General features: G+C 50.0%; 1 protein-coding gene across 2 annotated transcripts in view; it reads right to left on the bottom strand.

Annotated features, from left to right (window-relative positions):
* Window positions 1-6,927: 6,927 nt before the first annotated feature.
* Window positions 6,928-25,027, bottom strand: part of LOC101741871 (organic cation transporter protein) — a 44,446-nt gene continuing 26,346 nt past the window's right edge. For both annotated transcript variants that reach the window (XM_038019358.2, XM_038019357.2), the window contains exons 3-7: window positions 17,748-17,848; window positions 10,239-10,393; window positions 9,161-9,796; window positions 8,528-8,709; window positions 6,928-7,733 (exon numbers count right to left, since the gene is read on the bottom strand). In XM_038019358.2, the coding sequence (XP_037875286.1) occupies window positions 7,551-7,733; window positions 8,528-8,709; window positions 9,161-9,796; window positions 10,239-10,393; window positions 17,748-17,848 (1,257 nt within the window). In that variant the 3' untranslated portion in view covers window positions 6,928-7,550. The remainder of the gene's footprint in view (window positions 7,734-8,527; window positions 8,710-9,160; window positions 9,797-10,238; window positions 10,394-17,747; window positions 17,849-25,027) is intronic.

The raw sequence follows: 25,027 nt of genomic DNA, 5'->3' as shown, positions 1-25,027 counted from the left end.
CTAATCTCCATTTTTGTTTTCCAGATGCATCTGCCTTTTTAGGCACGACCCAGATAGGCGAGCTCCATGCTGAGTCAGAGGGTCTTATTATATTTTGTTGCAGCATCTTAGAAATTTGATCTCTAACCTCCTCCCGGTGGACAAAAGGATAGCGATAGCTTTTTGTATAGATCGGAATTTCATCGGTCGTCCTAATGTGGTGTTTTATTTTATTAGTAAAGGTGAGCGGTTCACCCTCAAGATAGAATACGTCAGCGTACTGCGAGCAGAGGTTAATTAAATTCATTTTTTCCTCCTCATTAAGGTGATCGGTGCGTAATCGCGATAAGACCTGATCAACGCGACTACGACTTTGTTCGGTACGGCTGCACTCGATATTAAACGTTAACGCTTCTATGGGGCGGTCCATTGAAAATATCATGTCGTTATGCGATGTGTTTTCGACTTCAATTATACCACGGTTTTTAACGACTGTCGTGATGCATTCGTTCACCACACAGTTGTTCAGATATTGCTGCGGGATATAGACTTCGCCGTCAGATGAATTTATTGGTACTCTAACTAGTTTACTAGAGTTAGCCGGTACGATGTCCTCGTACAGGTTGACGTTGCGAGAATTGAACATTTCAATAGGGTTGGTAGAATTGTCTGTAATCAGTAGGTTGTCTTTAAGGTCGATTCTAGATTTCCATTTGGTAAGCAGGTCTAAACCAATAAGTCCGTCAAAAAATTTGTGGAAATCGTAGACAAACAGTTTAATAGGTCCCGCGTCGTTAAATTCTGAAAAAGCTGGTATAGTGATGGAAAAGTCGTTCCTACTTGTAGCGTGGACGTTCGTTACTTCGAAGGGGTCATATTTAAGAGGTATATTTGAATAGTATTTTTCCACCGCCTTAGGGCTTATAAAAGATTGGTTTGCGCCCGTGTCGATTAATATGTTCAGGGGTGGATTTTTAATTTTTAGGTACGGTAACTGGCGTTGAGTTTGTAAATTTAATTCTATTTTAACAGTTTTAATGGGGGGCTCACGGGAAAATCCTGATCCGAATGACTAGTAGAGGGTTGCGCTTCGGCTCCTATACTACTTATTTCGTTAACTTTATTTCCGTTTGATGGGCAGTCATTTATTGTGGGGTCGTAATATTCGTATATTTCATAGTTATTATAGTCCGCGTCATAGTTAGTGTAATCTATGTAATAGTTAGGGTCATAGTCGTGGGTATAGTAGTCATTGTCGGGGTAGTAATAACCGTTATTATCGTAGCATTCGTTAATGTTCATCTCTCTTGTTTTAAAATAATTTGTTGGAGGTGGGTTACCTGACTTACTCCAATCATGACCTGTGAGTGGAAGTTGTTTTGCCACGTAGTGACTAATACCACTCATAGGTTTCGGTCCCTGGTTCCGCTGAGGTAGCCTAAATACGTTGCTACGGGGGTTGTAGTTTGGTGGGTGCGATGCGAACATTTGCTGCGTGCGTGATGGCATGTTAGGCATGCGCTGAGGGGCGTTAAATTTGAAAGCAGGTTTCCAGTGGTTATTAGGTCCTGGTGGTGGCTGTCGCTCCCAGCTCGGTCCTGGGTTCGGTCCGAATGAAAGCGGTTTCGGCATTGCTACCGGAAACATAGGTGGTATTTTTACAGGTGGTGTCGGTGTAGGCTGAATAAGGTTGCGCCGTTCAGAGGTGAACCCGTTTCGCTGTTGTAGATACATTATGTTAAGTTCTTCCTGTACAAATTCCAGAGCCTTTTCAATGGAGGTCGGTCTCATGCAGCGTATGCGAGATCCCAAGGGTTCCTTGAGGCCTCGAACAAATGCTTGCATTGTTAGCTTTTTATACAGGTCGCGTTTTGCCTCGATGGTTGTGGCAATGCTTTCGTGTAAAGTTACGTATGTCATGAGAGTGCTGAATAGGGTCTGGCATTTGTCGTAAAACTCCTGGGGGCTACTGTTTCCCTGTGTTAGTAAGGAGAGGTCATTGTATAAAGCGGTCTCATCTCTTTGGTCTGAAAAATTATTAATGAGGGCAGTACGGATACCTAACCAGTTCTCTGGTATGCCATTTGAATTTATGGTCCTGGCGGCAGGACCAGTTATTTTATTTAATATACCGTTTATTAGGCTGAGGTTATTTAATTCGTTGCCAGGATCTGTTCTTATATACTGTGTGACGATTTGGTCACAAATTCTGATAAACCTAGTCAGTATGTTCGGATTGCCGTCGAACTCTGGCACTGGGCGAAGGGCCTTGTAGATTTGGTCCGGGTCTACGGCCATTTCTAATTTATAACTTACGTTAATATCTAAATTTCTATTTAAATCGACGTCTCTCTGTCTACTACTAATCTGCCTTGAGGAGACAGATTTTTCACCGTAATTCTTCGGATGAAAAATTTTGGATTTGGATTGACAAGGAGGCAACACAAAAAGAAGGTTCAAGTACTTACATACGATATATCATTTTGGTCTTCTCGCGTATCGATTTCCAGATACTACGCCGGCTGTGTCTTCACGATTCAGGTATTCGATAAGGGCTTGATAGCACGAGCAGCGACTATACGGAGTCGGCAGAATCAACGATTTCTGGAGTTCTTTACCGCGCCGCGCACTGCTTCGAATATCCTACCGACTGCGCCAATTATGTAGACTACAGCCGTAGCGTTTAAAAAAAACCAAAATTCTATGAACTTATTTATTAAGGAATTACAATTATAACAATTAATTAAACTAAGATGCTATCGAGTGGACTTGGACGATGTCAGTACCGAAGTGGCGCCAGCGGGCCCCGGCCCGGGCGGCATAGCGACGCTGCAGTGTCAGCACTTGACGCCAGTCGCGTACTTTTCCATGAACATGGAATGAGGTTGCTGCGTCGACAATTTGTAGTCACGTACGCCACTGGTTGCTAATTGCGCAATCGCGAATTAGCGAAATGCATGTAACTAGGGTACGTAACACGCCTGTCCATAGACCTGCGGTATTCCTCCCGCATTAGTGGGGAAGATCCCAAAAATATGTTAACTAATAGAAAAATCATTAACATGCGGCGCATATAAATTTTTCAAAACTATTAGATATTTGTTGGGTTGAATGAATCAGAACAAAGCTGAAAGAAATCAATAACACTAACTTATCAAACATTGTTGTACTAATCAGAAAATAAAAAAGCCGTCTCACTAGTAGGTATATTTACGAAGACGGCTGTTGTGAAATTGTTCCAAATTTCCAAACACGTTACAATACAGTAGCAGTATTTTAAGATCGGCAGACGATTTCGCGGCTAAGCACCTAGTCTCACCATTTTATTAGATAGCGCGAAGTATAACCTGAATGCAAGTCCTCTTCAGCAGAAGATCAACAAGACAATTGCACGCGCGCCGGATAATGCCCAAATTTATAAACTATTGCAGGTATCACTTTTACAACTTTTATTAATGTTTTAATGTTTATAATTTAATGTTTTTAGTATACTGTACTTTTGTTCGCAGTAACTTAGAATACGTTTCACAAGTTTTGAATCCTCGACATAATATCTATACAGAACGAATTGAAAGAATTCAGCGTAAATTTATAAAGTACCTTTGTTTTAAATTAAATATTGCCTATAACTCTAATAATTATGATAACCTTTGTAAAAACATCATCTACTTCCTCTTTACTTGCGGCGTGAGGTTGCCGACATTATATATTATTTAAAGATCGTTAAAGGTTGGGTGGATTGCCCGGAGCTCTTATCCAAAGTTGACTTCAATGCACAGAGAATATCTTTAAGGCATCGAAATCTAATTTCTCTGCCACGAGCTTCCACCAATTATAGGCAAAACTCATTATTTTTACGTGTCGGTGGTGACCTGATCAGACTTGGCAGGTTCTTAGATATTGACCCATTTTATTCCTCTATCACAGGACTTAGACGTCAGCTTACTGCCCGATGTGTTCCGGGCGATGACGGGACAAGGGGTGCAGGGCCATGTGCCGGTGATGTGTACGAGTAGGACAACCGACTTTTTATTAATTTGTGACATTTATACATAAGTGTACATTTAAATTAGTCTGGTGTTTTCCTCCTTTCCTTATGTTGTTTCCCGCCTGCTGATTGTTTTTAATTTTTTTGTTTCTACTATTTGTTATATTATTTACTATGTTATTTGGCTGTTGGTTCTCCTTGTATTAAATAAATAAATTTAATGTTTTTCCTTCGTCGTACCAGCTGTTCATGAATACACATTTACTTGCAACTAAATATTGAAGGTCGTCATGGGCATGAGACGCCCGCGTACCTACTCTTATCGTAATATTTTACAGTAACTATCTCTTCTCACTCGTAAACGAGCCTATTGGTAATAGAAGAGGCGGTAGGAAGTAGACACGTGACTGATGTCAATGGGCTCTGGTTGCCTCTGAGTACCAAATGGCTCAAGAGTTTATAACAACTAAAAAGGCAAACGAGCAAGACGGGTCACCTGATGGTAAGTGATTTACCGCCACCCACGGTCACCAGCGTTTACGCCAGTGCGTTGCCTACCCTTCAGATAAGAATATGCTCTTTTCTTGAATAACCCAATGTCGCAGTTGTTGGGGAAGACCGCTGATGGCAACGAATTCCAGAGATTTACTGTGCGTGGCAGAAAACTGTTTTTAAAACGCATTGTAGTGGAACGCCAACCATCCAGATGGTGCGGATGATAGTTCCGGCGAGACGGTCGGAATTTTGACATTATTTCTTCTTTTAGAGTGTACAGATTCAGAGTATTTACCGGAATAATTAAGGTACCTACCCGTCCCGCGCAAACCTGCGACAGGACTATGAGCACACCGACACAGCTCGCAAGGACGAACCCGTCTGTATATAAAATATACACAGTTAGTAGGGTTGTGTCTATTGTGTCACAGTTAGTGGGTTAGTACCACTAAAGGCGAATTTACATTACGAAATTAGTGGCATGAAATTAGTTTCGTGACATTAGTTTTACGAACAGTTTCACGTGTAATTTAATACTTTCGTAATGCATGCATTAGTTTCATGCATGCAAATTAGTTTCGTGCCCTGCGCGATTTTTTGGTGAAATTAGTGTCATGCAACTAATTTCATAGTGTAGACGCGACTTGAAGCTAATGTCGCGAAAGCGCCTGCGCTGTGCGGACGTGTGTATCTGTAGCTCGCGCGCACTTCAAGCGTTGAAAATGGCAAACCAACGATGGAGTACAGATAAAAATATACAATTCATTAATGAATATCAGCGACAAGAGTGTCTCTGGGACCTGAAACACCTATAGTAAAAAATTAAAATTATCTTCACTCATTCGAAAATATTTTTATAGCTCTCAGGATCTTCATCTGCTAATTCAGAGACTAACTTCATTGCACCTAAATGCCTTCTTGTTAATCATCCTCGAATCTACCAACATCTTTTTTTTTCTTGATAGTCTCCATTGATTATAGCAAAATATAGCTTTGATGCTGATGGCTCCACGGTTACTGCGATACTGTGGATTTCGCGACACTAATTTTTTTACGAAATTACTTTCGCATATAGGGAAACTACTTTCGTGAAACTGAGTTCAAGATGCATGACACTAATTTCGTAATGTAAACTCCGCATAAAGAACCAGCAACAATTGTATAAAATTTCAGTTCGATCGGGTCCATCCTCAAAGATCCTGTAGAACTAAAAGAATAGAACAAGCAGATCGTTTCTATAAAACCGGGGAATTTTACAAATATTTTTTTGTTTAATCCGCATTAATTTACCATTTGATAACATTTGCAACGATTGTTACATAGTACAATATCTTATCTCTATTTGTACGCTACCGTAAAACTGTCACGAGATTGTGTCTGTCTCTTTTGTAAATTACAGATATTTACATAAAAATTTCTTTAGATGTAGGACCTTGATAATTGATAGTACCTATCCTTAGATCACCGGATCCAGTTTTTTCTGCGATTGTTGGGTTGTATGTATATACATCTAAAGATTAATACGTGAAACAAAAATTTTGTCCCCTTTTTACGAAAATTGCGCAGATGGAGAAGTATGAAATTTTCCACTCTTATAGAGAATACAGAAAAAGAGTGCAGAATGCATTTTTTTATGTATAAAGAATACATTACACCCACTACCATGTATTTGACACACACATGCAAATATACTCTTTTGTTTATTGTTAAAGTCTGATCAAATTGGGAATAGATCAATATTGTTTGTCTTTAATATTATTTGTCTATAGTGTCGTAGTAGCCTTGGCGAAATCTATGATAATAGAAGTGAAGTAATTTTTTTTACAATAAATCTATAATAGTGTTCAAACTTCTAATTGAAATTAATAATTATGGTCGAATTCTGACTAGTGGGCGACCACTAATATATGTAATTTTTCTAAGCATCACGTCAAAGTGATCTGGCCTAACTGTGACGATGCTTTCTACTGTGTATTCAAAGGCGTTGCGTTGTTTATTCGTGAATCAAAATGAGTTTCCCAGAGTGTTGACAGCCAGCCAACTTGAAAATCATATTTGATTATTTTTTTCAGCGCAAACGTGTTGATCTTGTTTATTCTGAAAGTTAAATTAATAATAATTGAAGGCGCTTTACTTCTTAAACGACTACATGTTCAAAAGGAAATAATGTGTAACTGATTGATGTTTTCCGAAACAAGGATAAATTTTGTAATTCTGTACAGTCCCTATCGTTAGTTAATACTCTCTAACTGACCTTCTCCAGTTCACTTATTGTCACTACGTCACGCGGGTATACGTCATCAACCATCCTACATTTTGTTCATTTTGTGATCAGACAGCGTCTTACAGATGATGTACACTCGCTACAATAACGCTCTCTCCAACCTCGACCAATTATGCACAGGTCGAGTTTTAAGTTTTACTAAATGTAATGATGCTGGGCCGCTATTAAAGTGAAACAAACATTACTCCTGCACATTGTTTACTGATATAAAAATTAAAAATATTATATGAATACTATCGATACTTGAAATGCTAAGACGGGCAATTTGTTTTACAAATTAATATTTTATTACGATAAAATTAAATATTTGACTATCACAGATGCGCAAGTCACGAGCTCAATGCTTTTCCACTGTTTATTTAATACATTGCCGGGTAACTGTATTACAACTAATACTATGCGTACTATTAGTATGCGTATGCGTATCAGATACTAGTACGATCATCCCATTTATACTCCAAGCCTTTAGCAACAGCTAAGATGCGCGGACTATTGTGGTAAACTCATCTGTCGAACAGGCAGGCTAACTGACATTTCATATCGGTACATAAGAACAATACTTAAATACAAGTTAAATATAATATACTAATTAACAAAGCTTTAAATCTATTTTAATAAAATGAGGCGTGCAATTCTGCTAAAGCCATCCGCGCGCACCGCACCGAGTCTAGTTGGCCGCCTTCATCGCTCTCTTCTATCACGACCGCAAGTTACACCGAATAGTGCAAATTTGTCGGAGCGATCTTGCGAGTTTGGTTAGAAGAATGGCACGCCCCAACTCGGAATTTCTAAGGTTTCGAAGACTCAAGTTGAGGTTACGACACCATTAAGAGTTCCGTTCTGTGGCTTTTTGCTGATGTTCTCTGCCTGTTCTATGGTGTCTGGCAGCTTTACCCTCAGGGTTTCTGGTGTTAGAAGCATCAGTAGACCAGATGTACACGCCATTATGCCGAAAATCAGGTACGGAAGAGACTCCATGTATGTCATCTGAAATTTATTTAAATTAGTTCCTACTTCGAAGACTGAATGATCATAAGGATATTTTTCTTAGAAGGGTTTTCGATTGAAGGGTAGCCATAAACCACCACGCAGTTCAACCTACAAATGGATATAATCTATATATATTAAATGGCCTTCCGGAATAGCACTTAGAAAATGGCAGGAAATTTGTGTCAATCTAAAAACAAACTAACCTAAGAAAGCAAATAACCTCATAATAAACTTATTGTCAACTGGTCATAGGAACATTTAGAGACAACAACTTATAAATATACGCATCACCTTGATGCAATATTAATAACTTGCCACATTAACATGAATATATTTTAAGATCGTTGCGTGGCCCATCTACAATGACATGCAAAGCTTTAAGACCTTGTCAACAGGTAACACAGCACATGAAGTAACGTCTAACTTGCGGAAATACGCAAAGTAACTAAAGGAAAATAGACTACCATCATCATGTGATTTTTTTATTTTTATTGCTTAGATGGTTGGACGAGCTCACAGCCCACCTAGCGTTAAGTGGTTACTGGAGCCCATAGACATCTACAACGTAAATGCGCCGCCCACCTTGAGATATAAGCTCTAAGATCTCAAGTATAATTACAACGGCTAACCCGCCCTTCGAACCGAAACGCATTGCTGCTTCACGGCAGAAATAGGCAGGGCGGTGGTACCTACCCATGCGGACTCACAAGAAGTCCTACCACCAGTAATTATCGCAGTCTTATTAATGGCTAACAATTCTAAAATAAAATTAGGTTGAATCAAGCACTAACCAGTAAAGGAGTCTGCGGCGCAACTAAGGACCCTATCCGTCCAATCATGGAGCAGGCGCCGAGGAGAGTGTGTCTCGCTTCAGTGGGGAACAGCTCTGATGTGTATATATATATACTGCTGAACGCCATACTGATGCACAACTTTCCGATCATGTTGAGCGTCGTTTGGAGCCAAATGATGTCTGTAAACAGTCAAAGGCATCATTATCAATATTACTCAGGGTTTTTTGTATTCTAAATATTTTTTCTTTTTTTTTGCAAAGACCTTGTTTATAAATAAAAGTACCTTAGAAACGGTTTAACTAATCGGTGATTAGTTCGAGTGCTCAATCAAGATGATAGACTAAAACTAGCAGTTAAGAATACAGACTGGAAAAAAACTTGTATTTTGAAATACTCTAGACTAGAATATACTAAACAAAACCCGTACCGGAGCTGAAGTTTACTAAATAAATAAATAGGATTCAAATCACACAGGCTATTTCATCCCAAACTAGGATCCCCTGAGCTGTAATATATACTGTGGGAACCATACACTAATATGCACAGTTATGTATATATGTACGCACGTTTAAATGCATATATAGTAAGACCCAAACACAGAGCACAAAAAGGATTACTGTGCACACTCACTCTCGGGTACAAACGGCAATCCGACGAGCGACAGGCCACACACAATAAAGGCAGTCATGATCGAGGCTTTCCTCCCGAACCTGTCCATCGTCAGCACACTGAGACAGTATCCGGGGATCTCCACTAGTGAAGTCAAAATGTAATTGACGTAGCTGTTCCCAGCCAAAGACACGGAGTTGATCGACAGCCCGTAGTATACGAAGGTAAGCGTTATCCACCAAAAACAACAAACACAAAGCCGGGTCATTATAGTTTTAGACCTCAAAACCTGCACTGCTAGGGATTTTTTCGGTAGTTCTTTAACTGGGGATTTAGTTTCCTCCTCTACAACGCTTTCATCATTAAGTATTTTGATAGTTTCTGGCGACAACTTCTTATTGTTAATTGCTGCGGCTTTGAAAATGATTTTGGCAGCTTCCTTCTTCCTTCCTTTACTTATCAGCCATCTGACACTCTCTTCTATGACAAAGATGTATAGGATGAATAGTATTGATGGAGCGTAGATAATCAAGGTCAAAGTACGCCAGTACGGGAACGCCCACGCTGTAAGGGCCACCACCACTTGTCCTAGTGCGAAAGTGCTTGATATGATATTCCCACCGAGAACTCTACGGTTTACTCCCACCATTTCCAGAGCTGAAATTGCAAAAGACCACAGTAAATTATAATTGGCGGTCCTAAGCTTTTCTAGTTAAATTAAATTCTGGGTAGATAAAATTAGGGTTGAGTGTGGGCCAGCTGTACCAAAATAAAAAAGCACCCTCATTGACTAGTGTGTCTAGGTTTTTCACTTTTCCTGAACGCTAAATAGGTTCCTCTTGAAACTATTCAGTTTATTTTAATATTACTAATAAAATAAAGCAGAGTACCCTTCAATTTTATCCTTCAAACCAGAACTACAGTATACATATAGTTCTTATTGGAAACTGGGCACACAACTATGGTTACTCGAAAGCGCTGGAATCTGCGTATTTTGAAAACTATTTAGATGTAACTCTTCAGGATTATTTACTGGTATTTTAAGTAACATAACACGTTCGATAAATTTACGTCTGTTTGAAGATTCTGACATTCTTACCAAGAATGAACCCAGTACTATAAGCTCCGGCTCCAACAGTGGCCTCCACGAACTCAAGCACTACGTAGAGGACGTATGAGTTGGAGAATGCTCTGGCGACTCCTGCTACTCCCGCTGCCACTGCGGTCATGATGAGGGCCGTACGTCTTCCATAGCTGTTATACAAAAATAAACAGCTTTTATAGACGAAGCTTGGTTTCAAAAGGGTATTGAATGATAGTAGCACCACCCATATATTTTTATAAATGTCGTAAAAAGCGAATAAGTGATTCACCGAAAAATACGGAACAGCATTCTCTGGATGCTATACCTGCTTACTATGATCGCCAACCAGCATTTGCATTTGATTGACATGTTGAATGTCCCCACAGGACCACGTGCTTAGCTGATGCCGCTCCACCGATCCTCCCCTGCGGCCCGGATTCAACTCCATCCCCCGAGGACACAGTCGAATCCATAAACATCTTCACTGATCACGTCTCGACCGCGATCATAAGGTCTTCAAAACAAGTCGATGTGGAGGACTGCTTCCACCGCATCAGACTTTCCCCCGAGCTTAGGGATCTCCTCAGGAACGCGGCAATCCGGGCCTACGATCGATATCCCACGGATTCAAACCGGACTCGGATGCGTCGTCTACAGCGGGAGGTTAAATCCCGCCTAAGCGACGCCCGAAATGAAAATTGGGATAGTCACTTAGTAGAACTCGCGCCCACTCACCAAGCATACTGGCGACTAGCTAGGACCCTCAAGTCCGAAACTGTCGTCACTATGCCGCCTCTAGTACGCCCCTCAGGCCAACCACCGGCTTACGATGACGATGACAAGGCAGAGTTGCTGGCCGATGCACTGTATGAGCAGTGCACCACCAGCACTCAATACGCGGACCCCGAACACACTGAGTTAGTCGACAGGGAGGTCGAGCGCAGAGCTTCCCTGCTGCACTCGGACGCGTTACCCCCCATTACCACTGACGAAGTTAGAGACGCGATCCACAACCTCCAACCTAGGAAGGCACCCGGCTCCGACGGCATCCGCAACCGCGCGCTAAAAATGTTACCAGCCCAACTGATAACGATGTTGGCCACCATCTTAAATGCTGCTATGACGAACTGCATCTTTCCCGCGGCGTGGAAAGAAGCTGACGTTATCGGCATACACAAGCCGGGCAAACCGAAAAACAAAACCGCGAGTTACCGCCCCATCAGTCTCCTCCCGGCGATAGGCAAACTATACGAACGGCTCCTTCATAAACGCCTCTGGGACTTCGTTACCGCGAATAAAATTCTTATAGACGAGCAGTTTGGGTTCCGCGCCAGACACTCGTGCGTCCATCAAGTGCACCACCTCACGGAGCACATCTTACTAGGGCTGAATAGGCGGAAACCCATCCCGACAGGAGCCCTCTTCTTCGATATAGAGAATGCATTCGACAAAGTCTGGCACAACGGTTTGATATACAAACTGTATAACATGGGAGTGCCAGACACACTCGTGCTCATCATACGAGACTACTTATCGAACCGTTCGTTCCGATATCGAGTCGAGGGAACGCGTTCCCGCCCCCGTCACGTCACAGCCGGAGTCCCGCATGGCTTCGCCCTCTCCCCGTTACTGTTCAGTTTGTATATCAATGATATACCCCGGTCTCCGGAGACCCATCTGGCGCTCTTCACCGATGACACGGCCATCTACTACTCGTGTAGGAAGAAGGCGTTGCTTCATCGGCGACTTCAGACCGCAGCTACCACCATGGGACAGTGGTTCCGGAAGTGGCGCATCGACATCAACCCCACGAAAAGCACAGCGGTGCTCTTCAAAAGGGGTCGTCCTCCGAACACCACGTTGAGCATCCCTCTCCCGACTAGGCGCGTCAACACCTCCGCCTCCACCATTCGCCCAATCACGATGTACGACCAGCCCATACCGTGGGCCCCGAAGGTCAAATATTTAGGCGTCACCCTCGACAGAAGGATGACATTCCGCCCCCCTTATAAAGACGGTACGCGACCGTGCAGACTTCATTCTAGGATGTCTCTACCCGATCATATGCAGGCGAAGTAAAATGTCCCTTAGAAATAAGGTGACACTCTACAAAACTTGCATACGCCCCGTCATGACCTATGCAAGTGTAGTGTTCGCTCACGCGGCCCGCACTTACTTAAAGACATTCCAAATCATTCAATCCCGTTTTTGCAGGATAGCCGTCAGAGCCCCGTGGTTCGTCAGGAACGTCGACCTCCATGACGACCTGGACTTAGAGTCCACCAGTAAGTATATGCAGTCGGCGTCGATGCACCACTTCGATAAAGCGGCACGACACGAGAACCCACTCATCGTGACCGCCGGTAACTACATTCCCGATCCTGCGGAAAGAATGGAAAGCAGTCGACGTCGCCCAAAACACGTCATTTCGGATCCTCCCGATCCACTAACGGTGTTTCTAGGTACTTCAAGCACTGGTCACCATTCTCGTCGAACCCGTGGCTTGCGACCGGTTCGACGACCAAATTAACACTCAGACACAGCCCACTGAGTTTCTCGCCGGATCTTCTCAGTGGGTCGCGTTTCCGATCCGGTGGTAGATTCTGCGAAGCACTGCTCTTGCTAAGGTTCGGGTTAGCAACTTCGTCAAGTTTGAGCCCCGTCAGCTCACCTACTAGTTAAGGTTCCGCTGTCTCTAGGCTACCAGCTTAGGTAGAAAAAAAAAACCCACAGAACAATACCATCATCCTTTTTTTTTTTTTTTTTCGGGTAGAGGGCCGAACCTCCTACGAGGTCCCCGCGCAAAAGGGACGCGCGGGGTATGTGAGACTCAACGATCTGCATGGTGTTGTGAGCAGACCGCGGGCCCAAGGATTTTAGAGCCCACCCACTAAACGACTCCCCTGCACTCTTACACCCGACGTCCGATCCCCTCCGAGGTCAGAACCCGGATGAGGTAGGGGGGCTACCGCGGTCAACACTACAACCAGACGGCGCGGCTCACCCCAAGGACGCCCAGCCGACGGAGCCTTCGAGGCGAATCGAAGGCTCTGAAACGTCGGCCGTCTCGGTACGGCAGCCCGTCGGGCCGCCCAGACGGTGCCGCTGGTGTCCCGGAATACCCCGCTGGACCAGAACCAGCCTGCCGGGTCGGGACGCGATACACCGTCGACCGGTCGCTCTATTCACTCCACGGCAGCGCGCTAGAGTGCTGGTAGCGCGCCGCGCGGCCTCACCCCCTCAGGTCGCCCCTTGACCTTCACCGGGGGGAGGCCGCCACCTACAGGGGCCGGGACGTACGGGCGTATTCCCGCCTCCGGCCCCCGGCTCGACGGCGACGGATCGGTGCGGAAAGGGAAGAGCTCTCCCTCTCTCGCTCCGCCGCCTCCTTCTGCGAGATTGTGGACTCGCAGAAGTCGAGCATCGCCTTCCAGGACGCGTCGCTGCCGAGCATCGTAGCCACGACGCGCGGCAGCGAGAGGTCCTCTCCTATGACCGCGACGAGGGCGGCGCGTTGCTCGTCAAATCCAGAGCAACGCGCCAATGTGTGTTCCGCTGTGTCTTCCTCGTCGCGGTCCGCGCAGTGGTGGCACTGCGCCGTCGGTTCCCTTCCGGCTATTTTGAAAAGATACCGGCCAAAACAACCATGGCCGGTCAACATTTGCGTCAGCCGGAAGGTGAGGCATCCGCGGTCGCGGCCCACCCAGTCCGCGAGAACCGGGCGGACCGCCTCGACGGTTCGGAGGCCGGCCGACGGGTCCGCCAAGCGGCGAGACCACGCCTCCAGCACGGACCGCCGAGAGTGGAGCCTCCGCGCTCGAACTACACCTTCGCTGGGGCGCCCTTCCCCCCTAGAGCGGAGGTCGCTACGCCACCGGTAATCGGCAGCGAGCGCCTCCGCCTCCAGGTCCCAGGGTGGCGCCCCGGCGAGCAAGCACGCCGCCTCGAAGGAGACGGTGCGGTATCCTCGGATCGCCCTGACCGCGATCGCGCGCTGCGGACGTCGCAGCGCGGCGACGTTCTGGCGGGTCAGGGCGTGGCACCATACGGGCGCGCCGTATAGTGCCATCGACCGCACCACCCCCATGTAGAGGCGGCGCGCCACCTGATCGGGACCCCCGACGTTTGGAAGCAGCCGGCTCAAAGAGCCGGCCGTCGCCATCAGTCGAGGGCCCAACTTCGCAAAGTGAGCGCGGAAGTTCCACCGACCATCCAGTTCAAGGCCGAGGTACCGAAGACCGGTCACCCCGACCCCGACGCGGACGCCTCCGATCACGAGGTGGGCACCCAGAGGCGGCGCTCGTCCCGGCCCGTGAAACAACAGGGCCTGGGTTTTGTCGAGCGCCACCTCGAGTCCCAGCCGTCGGATCCTTGTGACAACGTGTGCCACGCCTGCGCACGCCAGACGGGCAGACTCCCGGTAGTCCCTCCCCGGAGCCACGACCAACGTGTCGTCGGCGTAACATATTACGCTCAGCCCGGGGAGGGGTCCCCGAATGACGCCCCGCATGACCCAGTCGTAGCCGATGTTCCACAGCAGGGGGCCCAGGACAGACCCCTGCGGAACACCGCGCTCGACGGGGAAGCGGAACATCGCCCCACCGTGTCCGATGCACTGGATCGACCTGCCCTCGAGGTAGGAGCCGATCAGTCGGCGGAGGTATGCGGGGACGCCGTGATACTCCAGCGCCCCCGCGATCACCGACCAGGGCAGGGTGTTGAAGGCGTTCCTTACATCTAAGGATAACGTCATCGCCACCCCGCCCCGGGATACGGCTTCGTCGGAGAGGGCCCGCACGCGCAGAATTGCGTCGATAGTCGAGCGGCCCTCTCTGAAGCCGTATTGCTCCGCCGAAAGATCGGGACCCGTCTCGGTCAGGTGCCGGACGATGCGGGCCGCGACGATCCTCTCGAGCATCTTGCCCGCTTCGTCCAGCAACACGATGGGGCGATAGCCCGCGGGTGAGTCCGCGGGGCGCCCGTCCTTCCGCAGAAGGACCAGTCTGCCCGTCTTCCATTTCGACGGGAACCGTCCCGACTCGAGGCACGCTTCGAAAAGCCCCCCGAGGCGGTCCCCTAGGGCCTCGAAGGCCAAGCTCCAGACCCGGCCGTGAACGCCGTCAGGGCCGGGGGCCGTGTCCTTCGCTCTCATTTTGGACACGGCCGCATGGATCTCCGCCCCCGTGATAGGGGGAGGGGGCTCCTCGGCAGCGGGAACGCTGGGGCGACGTGGAGGCGTGCCCCACGTGGCGTCCATCTGGGGGGGCTCAAAGTCCCCCCCCGCTGCCGGCGGGAAGAGTGCCGCAACAATTTCCCGCAGCTGCCGAGGCTGGAGCCGCTCGGTCACCGGGAGCGCCCACGGTTGCAGTTTCCTGCGAACCATCTTGTATGGGCGCCCCCAGGGATCTTCGTCGAGCGACTCCAGAATACCATCATCCTGCCTATGTTTTTTTTTTTTATGATTGAAGGATTACTGGTGGCCCGGAGGCCTTTCCAGTTTCACCAGGACAGGTGGGCGAGCAAAGGCTCAGCCAGGAGGGGTGGGATTTGCTAACAGCTACCCGAGCGCCTCCGAAGGAGACCTAACAACTCAAGAGTAGCTGCTTCGCGAATTAATCTACTACCGGATCGGAATCGCGACCCGCTGAGAAGAACCGGCGAGAAACTCAGCAAGCTGATTCATGGGTTAGGTTGCACGGCGAACTCTTTGTCGAGTTCGACGAGTACGGTTACCGAGGTCCCTAAGCCTGCTCCTAGAGCTGAAGGCGTCTAGTGCAAAGGTTATTGGATCTGATGGATCCGTAAGGACGTGTCTAGGGCGACGACGGTGACTGGCTCCTGCATGATCAGGATTCGGGGAGTAGTCAGCGGCGGCTACGATAAGGCGATTATCATGACGCATAGCCTTATCGAAGTACCGTTCTGACGCTGACTTCATGTATTTCTGTATATATTCGAGGCCCAGGTCGTCGTGTAGGTCAACGTTCCTCACTAACCACGGAGCTCCGACGGCTAACCTGCAAAAGCGGGATTGTAGAGATTGAAGGGTGTCTATGTGTGTGCGGGCCGCGTGAGCGAACACCACACTCGCGTAAGTCATGACGGGCCTTATGCAAGTTTTGTAAAGTGTCACCTTGTTCCGAAGGGACATTTTACTCCGCTTACAGATCATGGGGTAGAGTCTACCGAGAATAAACGCGGCACGGTCACGGACTGATTTTATATGCGGGCGGAATGTCATCGATGCATCCAGGGTAACGCCCAGGTACTTGACCTTCCTGGCCCAGGGTATGGGTTGTCTAAAGAGAGTAATCGGGGGTGTGAGATTCCTCCTCCTAATCCGGGAGGAAATCCGTGTGGAGCTTCCCCTCTGAAATAGCACCGCAGTACTTTTCGCTGGGTTGATGTCTATGCGCCATTTTCGGAACCACTGTCCTAGGGCTAGGGCTGCGCTCTGAAGCTTCTTCGCGATTAGGGACTTATTTCTACTAGAATAGTAAACAGTCGTGTCGTCGGCGAATAAAGCTAAATGGGTCGGCGGCGACCGGGGAATATCGTTGACGAATAAGCTAAATAGGAGGGGTGAGAGGACAGAGCCTTGCGGGACTCCAGCTGTGAGAGGTCGTGGGGAGGAGCGGGTTCCCTCGACTCGATATCGAAAAGAGCGGTTCGACAAGAAGTCCCGTATGATGAGCACGAGACTATCCGGCACGCCCATGTTGAATAGTTTGAAAATCAAACCATTGTGCCAGACTTTGTCGAACGCTTTTGCGACGTCGAAGAAGAGAGCTCCCGTGTATAACGGTTTTGGTCGATTAAGCCCCACAAGAATGTGCTCCGTGAGGCGGTGCACCTGTTGAACGCATGAGTGATTTGTACGGAATCCGAATTGTTCATCGATGAGAATGCCCTTGGATGAGACGAAGTCTCTGAGGCGTTTGTAGAGCAGACGCTCATACAGTTTGCCTAGAGACATGAGGAGGCTAATCGGGCGGTAGCTCGTCGGATGATTTTTTGGTTTACCGGGTTTATGTACGCCGATAACGTCCGCTTCTTTCCACACCGCGGGAAAGATACAGATATTGTCTGCCGCAAAGCAGTCGTACATTCTGGTTTGAAGGATGTGACAACTGTTATACAATTCAATTAAGATTTTGATCTCATGTCTCATGTCCAAATCCAAAAAAATATATCTAAAAACTCTATAGGGATACTGATTTGGGATACTCATACTACCCAGTCTATTTCAATATTACATATTTTAATTTAACCCTGATCATGAAATATGACGTAGCTAAAATGAATCACGTTAAGAACCTTTCAAAGCTGAGCTGTGTAAACAAATACCAAACAATATCCATAGAATTAGGAAACGACGTTCGTTTCTTCTTTCATAGAGTAACGGCCGGGATCTGGCGGGGTGGATCACAGTCCCCCTCGCGCTTAGTGTGCACCCTCTATCTACCACTGAGGGTAAATGCCACCGAGCAAGGCAAATTACGTTCTTTTAAAAAATAAACTTACTTGTCCGAAATGAATGCTGTGATAGGTAGCGCCATGAAAACACCAGCGCTGTGGATGGTTCCGACCAAAGTCCTCTTCCACTCCTCGCAGGCTAGATCGAACTGGAACACATCATATGAAATCGAAGTTATTAACTAACAGTTATTACTTACGCTTTTTGCGCAAGGACTTCAATTGAATGACATAATATTACCCCGAACCCCACCGTACAGTTCGCAATATATTGCCTTTGTTAATGACAGGGCAACAGCTGTCCAAGTGTATTTGAAAACGATTTTTTTATTTTTGCCCATGTAGGCAGAAGATGATTACGCTAATAAACATCAACAATACCAGGGGCAGAACCAAGTCGCTGTGAACTTTCCAAGTAGAAAATCACATATCATTTTTATCATCTATTGGTCATGGTGCGCCCGAGATGCTGTTAATTTTGAGGATTTCGAGCTTAAGTGTGTCGGTAGAGTACTTAAATGTGTAGTTTTTAGGCATTGTTGTAAATTATATTCCGTTCCGTATTTAACACGTAGATACAACCCGTAGATGGATGAGTAACGACTACCACATTGTACGTATTTCTGCGGCGAAGTAAATGTAGATCCTTGCTTAATAAATTAGGACAGCCATTATCTGGACTTCAACCTCAAGATGGGCAGAGAGGTTCACTTTATGATGTCAATATGGTACAGTATCGCCCTCAGATAGACTATGGACCGGTTTGTCCAATTAATAAAAGACCTGCTCAAATAAATTGAAAAAAATGATGGCGACTGCGCCTGTTAGCGACCGATCACTGATTACAACCTCATTAACGGAATCAATTACCATAACGACACTACACTATACGACGACAGCACTCGGACAGCACACGATTGGACGTTTTAGATTAAATAAGATTAATTCATTCTTAATCGTTGCCTTTATCATTTAATTTTCCCCACCGAATGTAGTTCCGCCTTGTCGTGGCGGTGGGGCTTAAGCGTGTGTCCCTAAAATCGCGTGCAGAGGAATCTGTGTGGGACGCCGCGACCAAGAGAACTGCACCCAGCTCTCCTTGGCTGCCTCCGTATTCAACGGGTGCTACCTTGAGAGAGAGCGAGGGGCTCTCTTCCCACGCCCTTTGCACTGGCAAAGGGAGGCATTCAGGGGATGAGGGGTTGGCTCTCGGGAGCCTGATGAGCTGGCGGCACTTTTGTGTCTTCCAGCTGCGGGTTGCCATGTCCCCGGCTTCGGCTACAGGGGAAAGCCTTCCAGATATGGGAGGTACCGGCTTGCCGGCGTGGCTCCACACCGCGTTGTGGGCGGCGGACAGGCTTCGGCCACCGTCGGCCAAACCGTAAACCCCAGTGATGGGGAACGGGGGCTCCTACCTTTACTGGTCGGAGCCGCGAGGATGTAAACCTCTTCAAAAATGCCCCAATCTCAAGCTCGACACCCGGCGATGGGATGTATGGCTGGAGGGTTTCCAGTCCCGAGGGTGTCGTAGATCCTAGAGGACCAAACCCCTGGTTAATAAAAAAGGAACACCTACATGACAATGGCCAATTGTGAAAAGTTAGTACCCCAGGAGGGTACCGCCCGCGAGTCGGGCGGAGAATCCCTCCGTGCTTCCACCTCGGTGGAAGCACGCTGCTCCACGTACTCTGGGGGGGGCAACAATTGCCAGGATGAAGGAGGCTGTGCGACGGGCAGCAGAATTCCCGTCGAACCGACGCGCTCCCTGATCGCCGGCTCGATGCGCTTTGCGCTCGCCAGTGATTCGGGTGCGATCATCCCCACCAAACCATCGGCGGGGAAAAAGAGGGGCCGAAGGAAGACCCCCGTAGTAACTTCCGACGACGGCGGTGCGTCATCCTCCAGCACTGAGGTGCCGGAAAAGATCATGGCCATCGAGGACGTGGCTCCGGTGATTTCGGGGCCTGCCGCGTCGAAAGACACGATGCCCGCACCCCAGCGGGCACCAGTAAGGAGGAGGGGTGCCGTGTCACCGGCGACATCGGTGGAGTCGATGTCGACGTCGGTTGCGTCTCTAGCTAGCGGGGACGAGACGTTTCGTGATCTCGACCTCGCGCTGGTCAATCTCGGTAAACTGCTGTCAACCGTGGCTGCCATGGGCGCCCAACCAGGCAGCAGCTACCGGAAAAGGCTTCGGGAGGGAGCCGCTATGGTAAGGACGAGACTGATCCCCACCATGTCCAAGCTCTATGACTTGGTGGCGAGCCGGGAGGCTGAAAACAAAGGCCTCGTCGCACAGCTTGACTCCAGGGAGAGTCGCATCCCGGGGGACTCCTCGGCCTCGCGGGGAGAGACTTCCCTGTCGCCAATGCCTACGCTGGCATGCTCTGGGCCCTCCGTGGGGACGATGGACACTAACGTGCCCTCGCAGGCTGCGATGAGTGTGGCGGCGCCTATGACAGCGCCCATCCCTGTGGCCCCTGTGACGCGAGCACTCACTCCCGTGCTCCCCCGACCCCCACGGAGAGTTGAGTTAAGGCCTGCGCCGCCTCCGTCGATACCGGCTGCCTCTGCATCCACACGGAGAGGAAGGGTAAGGCCTGCGCCAGCGCAGGCTTGCGACATCCGTTCGTCACTTGCGAAGATGGTGAACGAGTGGCCGGCGCTGCCACGGCCTAGGATTGCGGAGCCGCCTCTTTCGCCCCCGCGTGCTGCGGGGTCGCAGAGGCCAAACAATATGGCTGCTGGGATGGGGGGGGTGGATGACTGCCTCCCAAGCAGAGAGGAAATTGTGGCCTGCATCTCGCGGGCGGTGGCGGTTGAGGTCGGCAAGCACTTTGCCGGCCTCGAGGAGATGCTCCGCTCCTCAATTCGTTCCGGAGACTGCATCCCGGTGCCAACAGCCACGGTCAGCCCGCGGGATCGGGCCGCCCGGCCGACCTCCGCTCCTACCCCACCTGCGAGAGTGGTTCGGCGTGGAGGCCGGAACCAGAACAACAGGGGTGTGAGGGACTCCCGCCCCACGGTCCCAACCACAGCCTCGTCCCCTTCCTCCTCCCCCATCAAGCATGGACGAAGGCTGGACGGAAGTGGTGAGGCGTGGCACCCAGGCATGGCGACAGACAGCGGCTCTGGCAGCTCCCGGGGGAGTCGAGCGCCGACCGCTGCAGCCCGTAAAACAGCGCTAGCGGCCGTGGCTGCTCCCCGCGAGGGTCGAGCACCGGCCGCTGGCAAGAAGAAAAGCAAGAAGAAGAAGCCGCGTGCAGCGCGGTCGGCTGCCGTTGTAGTGACATTGCTGCCGGCCGCAGCCGAAAAGGGCGTTACCTATAGTAATGTGATGGCCCGGGCGCGCGCGGCTGTAAATTTGAAAGAAATCGGGGCAGAAGAAGGCCTCCGTTTCCGGCAGATTGCCAATGGGGCGAAGCTGCTGGAGTGTCCCGGTGCCGACAGCTCTGGCATCGCAGAAAAACTAGTGGCGACGCTCCGCGTGGCGCTGCCGGAGGAAGAGGTGCGCGTGCACAGGCCGGTGAGGATGGCCGAGATTAGGATCACCGGCCTGGACGACTGCGCCACCAAAGAGGAGGTGGCAGCCGCGATAGCCGCCCAGGGTGGATGTGCTCCAGAGAGTGTGACCGTGGGTGAACTCCGCTCAGGGTACTCCGGGGCCAGGTCGGCGTGGGCGCGCTGCCCGGTTGAGGCGGCTACCTTCTTGGCCACTCCTCCACCGGGAAGATCGACGGGGGATCCAGGGAGACTGCGAGTGGGCTGGATAGCGGCCCACGTGCGTCTTCAAGAACCGCGGGCCTGGAGATGCCTGCGGTGCTTTAGCACTGGACACGGCCTCGCCAGGTGCACCAGCTCGGTTGACCGCAGTGGTCTCTGCTTCCGATGCGGCCAACCGGGTCATAAAGCGGCGTCCTGCACGGCCGCCCCGCACTGCGCTCTGTGCGCTGCAGCCGGGCGCGGGGCAAACCATCGGGCAGGAGGCAAAGCGTGCTTCCCGTCCGGTGATAATACCGAACGCAACCGGCGTCGCAAGGCAAAGCGCCGGCAGAAGAGAAAGTTGGTCAGAGGAGCACTGGCCAACGTTGTAATCCCCGCTGCGGCGCCGGTGCCGGAGGGCGGGGGCAGCGGTGAAGGGGAGGGAGCGATGGATGTGGTTCAACAGTAATGGACCACATCTATCGTTTCCTCCAAGGAAACCTGAATCACTCCGCCAGAACTCAGGACATGCTGTCTCAGAGCATGGCGGAGTGGTCCATAGATGTGGCTGTGGTCGCCGAGCCATACTTCGTTCCCCCGGCAAATGATTGCTGGTTCGGGGACGATGACGGCCTGGCGGCCATAGTCATAAGAAGAGACGCGGCGATCCCCCTCCTGGCGATGGTGACCAGGGGCCAAGGGTTCGTCGCGGTGCAGTTGGAAGGGACCGTCGTGATCGGGGCGTACTTCTCTCCGAACAGGCCTACTGTCGAGTTCGGGCATTTCCTGGGCGGGATCGGGGCGATTGCTCGCCGCCTTGCTCCCCGCCCAGTGATTCCCGCGGGGGACCTCAATGCGAAGTCTGTCGCATGGGGCTCCCCCCGCTCGGACGCTCGTGGTAGGCTACTGGAGAGGTGGGTGAACGCGGCCGGCCTCTGTTTGTTGAATAGAGGTTCGGTTGCGACGTGCGTGCGGTGGCAGGGCGAGTCTATTGTGGACGTTACGTTCGCAAGCCCGGCCATCGCACGCCGTATCCGCGACTGGAGAGTTTTGGAGGGGGCGGAGACACTGTCAGATCACCGATATATTCGGTTTGATCTCTCCGCCCGCTCCGCAGTCGCGGACGTCCACGGGGACCACCCCCGTGGTGCGTCCCGGTTATTCCCCAAGTGGGCACTGAAGCGCCTGAATAAGGAGCTCCTGATGGAAGCCTCTACGGTGGCGGCGTGGGCGCCCATGCGTCCACACCCGGTTGAGGTCGAGGGAGAGGCAGGGTGGTTCCGGGACACGATGCGTCGCATCTGTGATGCGTCGATGCCCCGGATCGGCCCTCGACTTCCTAATCGCCAGGCGTACTGGTGGTCGCCCGAAATTGCGCAACTCCGCGTGGAGTGCGTTCGGGCCCGGGGGGGGAGTTTTGCTGAGTCTGCCCGTCTTGCTACCGCTGGGGTGGCGCATGTCGTCGGCAAAATCAGGAGATTGGGCCTCGACGTGGCGCTCAGTAAATCCGAGGCCATGTGGTTCCACAGGCCCCGGAGAGTGCCACCTGTCGATGCCCATATCGTGGTTGGAGGCGTCCGTATCGGGGTCGGGGTGCAGTTGAAGTACCTCGGCCTCATCCTGGACAGTCGTTGGACCTTCCGTGCTCACTTTCAGAACCTGGTCCCTCGTTTGTTGGGGGTGGCCGGCGCGTTAAGCCGGCTTCTGCCCAACGTCGGGGGGCCTGACCAGGTGACGTGCCGTTTCTATACGGGGGTGGTGCGATCAATGGCCCTATACGAGGCACCTGTGTGGGGCCAGTCCCTGGCCGCGGGGGTGGCGAAGCTGCTGCAACAGCCGCAACGCACCATCGCGGTCAGGGTCATCCGTGGTTATCGCACCATCTCCTTTGAGGCGGCGTGTATACTAGCTGGGACGCCGCCTTGGATTCTGGAAGCGGAGGCGCTCGCTGCTGACTATCAGTGGCGGGCTGACCTTCGTGCCCGGGGCGTGGCGCGTCCCAGCCCCAGTGTGGTCAGAGCGCGGAGGGCCCAATCTCGGCGGTCCGTGCTGGAGTCATGGTCCAGACGGCTGGCTGATCCTTCGGCCGGTCGTAGGACCGTCGAGGCGATTCGCCCGGTCCTTGTGTATTGGGTGAATCGTGACAGAGGACGCCTCACTTTCCGGCTCACGCAGGTGCTCACTGGGCATGGTTGCTTCGGTGAGTTCCTGCACCGGATCGGAGCCGAGCCGTCGGCAGACTGCCACGATTGTGGTTGCGACTTGGACACGGCGGAGCACACGCTCGTTGCCTGCCCCGCATGGGAGGGGTAGCGCGGTGTCCTCGTCGCAAAAACAGGAAACGAGTTGTCGTTGCCGAGTGTCGTGGCATCGATGCTCGGCGACGACGAGTCGTGGAAGGCGATGCTCGACTTCTGCGAGTGCACCATCTCGCAGAAGGAGGCGGCGGGGCGCGTGAGAGACGCACAATCCCGCCTCCGTCGAGTGAGGGCCAGGGAGGCGGATCTCGCCCAAGCCCTGGCCCTCTAAGTGTTTCGGGTCCCCCTCACATGTCGGTCTGGGGACCGGCGAGGGGGGCCTAAGAAGACGACGTGCAAGCTGCTCTGCACGCGTTTTACGCAAGAGCATCCGGGTGATGGAAGGCCGGCTATCCTCGACTCACGCTGGTTCTGGTCCAGCGGGGTATTCCGTAGGATAGCTCACTCTAACCGGCGCCATCTAGGCGGGCTTCGGATAGCCTGCCGACCGAGAGGGCTGGTGGTCATGGCGCCGACGACCGCCGGTCTGGCGTCCCGAGGGGGAGGGTGATAGGAGAGATGTGCTCCGCACTAAACGCTTCACTTTCCCCCCTCTGCCTCTTCATGAGTTCTGTCTCATGCGAGGTTTGGACGTTGGTTGTTGAGCGACAGGAGGTTTTAGTCAGTTCAACTCTGACATGCCCCGCCCTCCATCCCCAGTGGCGGGCGGAAGTCCGGCGATTTCCTCCTGACAAAAAAAAAAAAAATCATTTCATTTTGGTAGGAAATTACAAATTGTGTTGCTCGGTGGCTCTGACACAGCGCTCAGAATATACGGATCAAATACGGATAAAAACTTACTTCGAGACCATCAACCAAATATGAATGAAATTAGAAAGAAGTATATGTTTCATATTGTCCCTGGTCACTTCTAACGAAACAAACTGACCTTTTAATTTATTGACGATCGAATACTTTCGCAAATTTAATACTTTTCCTTACGATGAAACGATTTGTCATCGATCGATCGCCTCTCTCTATCTGATAGGGTGGACTAGCGGCTATAGCAATTAATTAAAACGTAAAAAATACTTGAAAAACATTGTGTTTACTTGTATATAAGAAAATATAATATTACATAATGACACCGCACATCAAAAGTAGAAAGATCATAATTCAAATGTAGTGCATCACAGACACGTGATACGTGGACAGCATCACGACCTTCCAACACTATCAACACGCTGATACCGCGGAACAGAAGTATCGCATAGACTATTGAAAAAGAGTTTGTAACCGACTGAATCAATAAATGCGGTGTTTTTAATTCACAAGTCACTTGAAATGAAACGCTAATTGAAGCTCAAGAAGTCTAAATCGACACAGCCG

Source organism: Bombyx mori, chromosome 23 (genome assembly GCF_030269925.1).
Source record: "Bombyx mori chromosome 23, ASM3026992v2".
NCBI classification, from domain to species: Eukaryota; Metazoa; Arthropoda; class Insecta; order Lepidoptera; family Bombycidae; genus Bombyx; species Bombyx mori.
The sequence above is the reverse complement of the archived record's forward strand: the minus strand, read 5'-3'. Positions and strand labels throughout refer to the sequence as shown.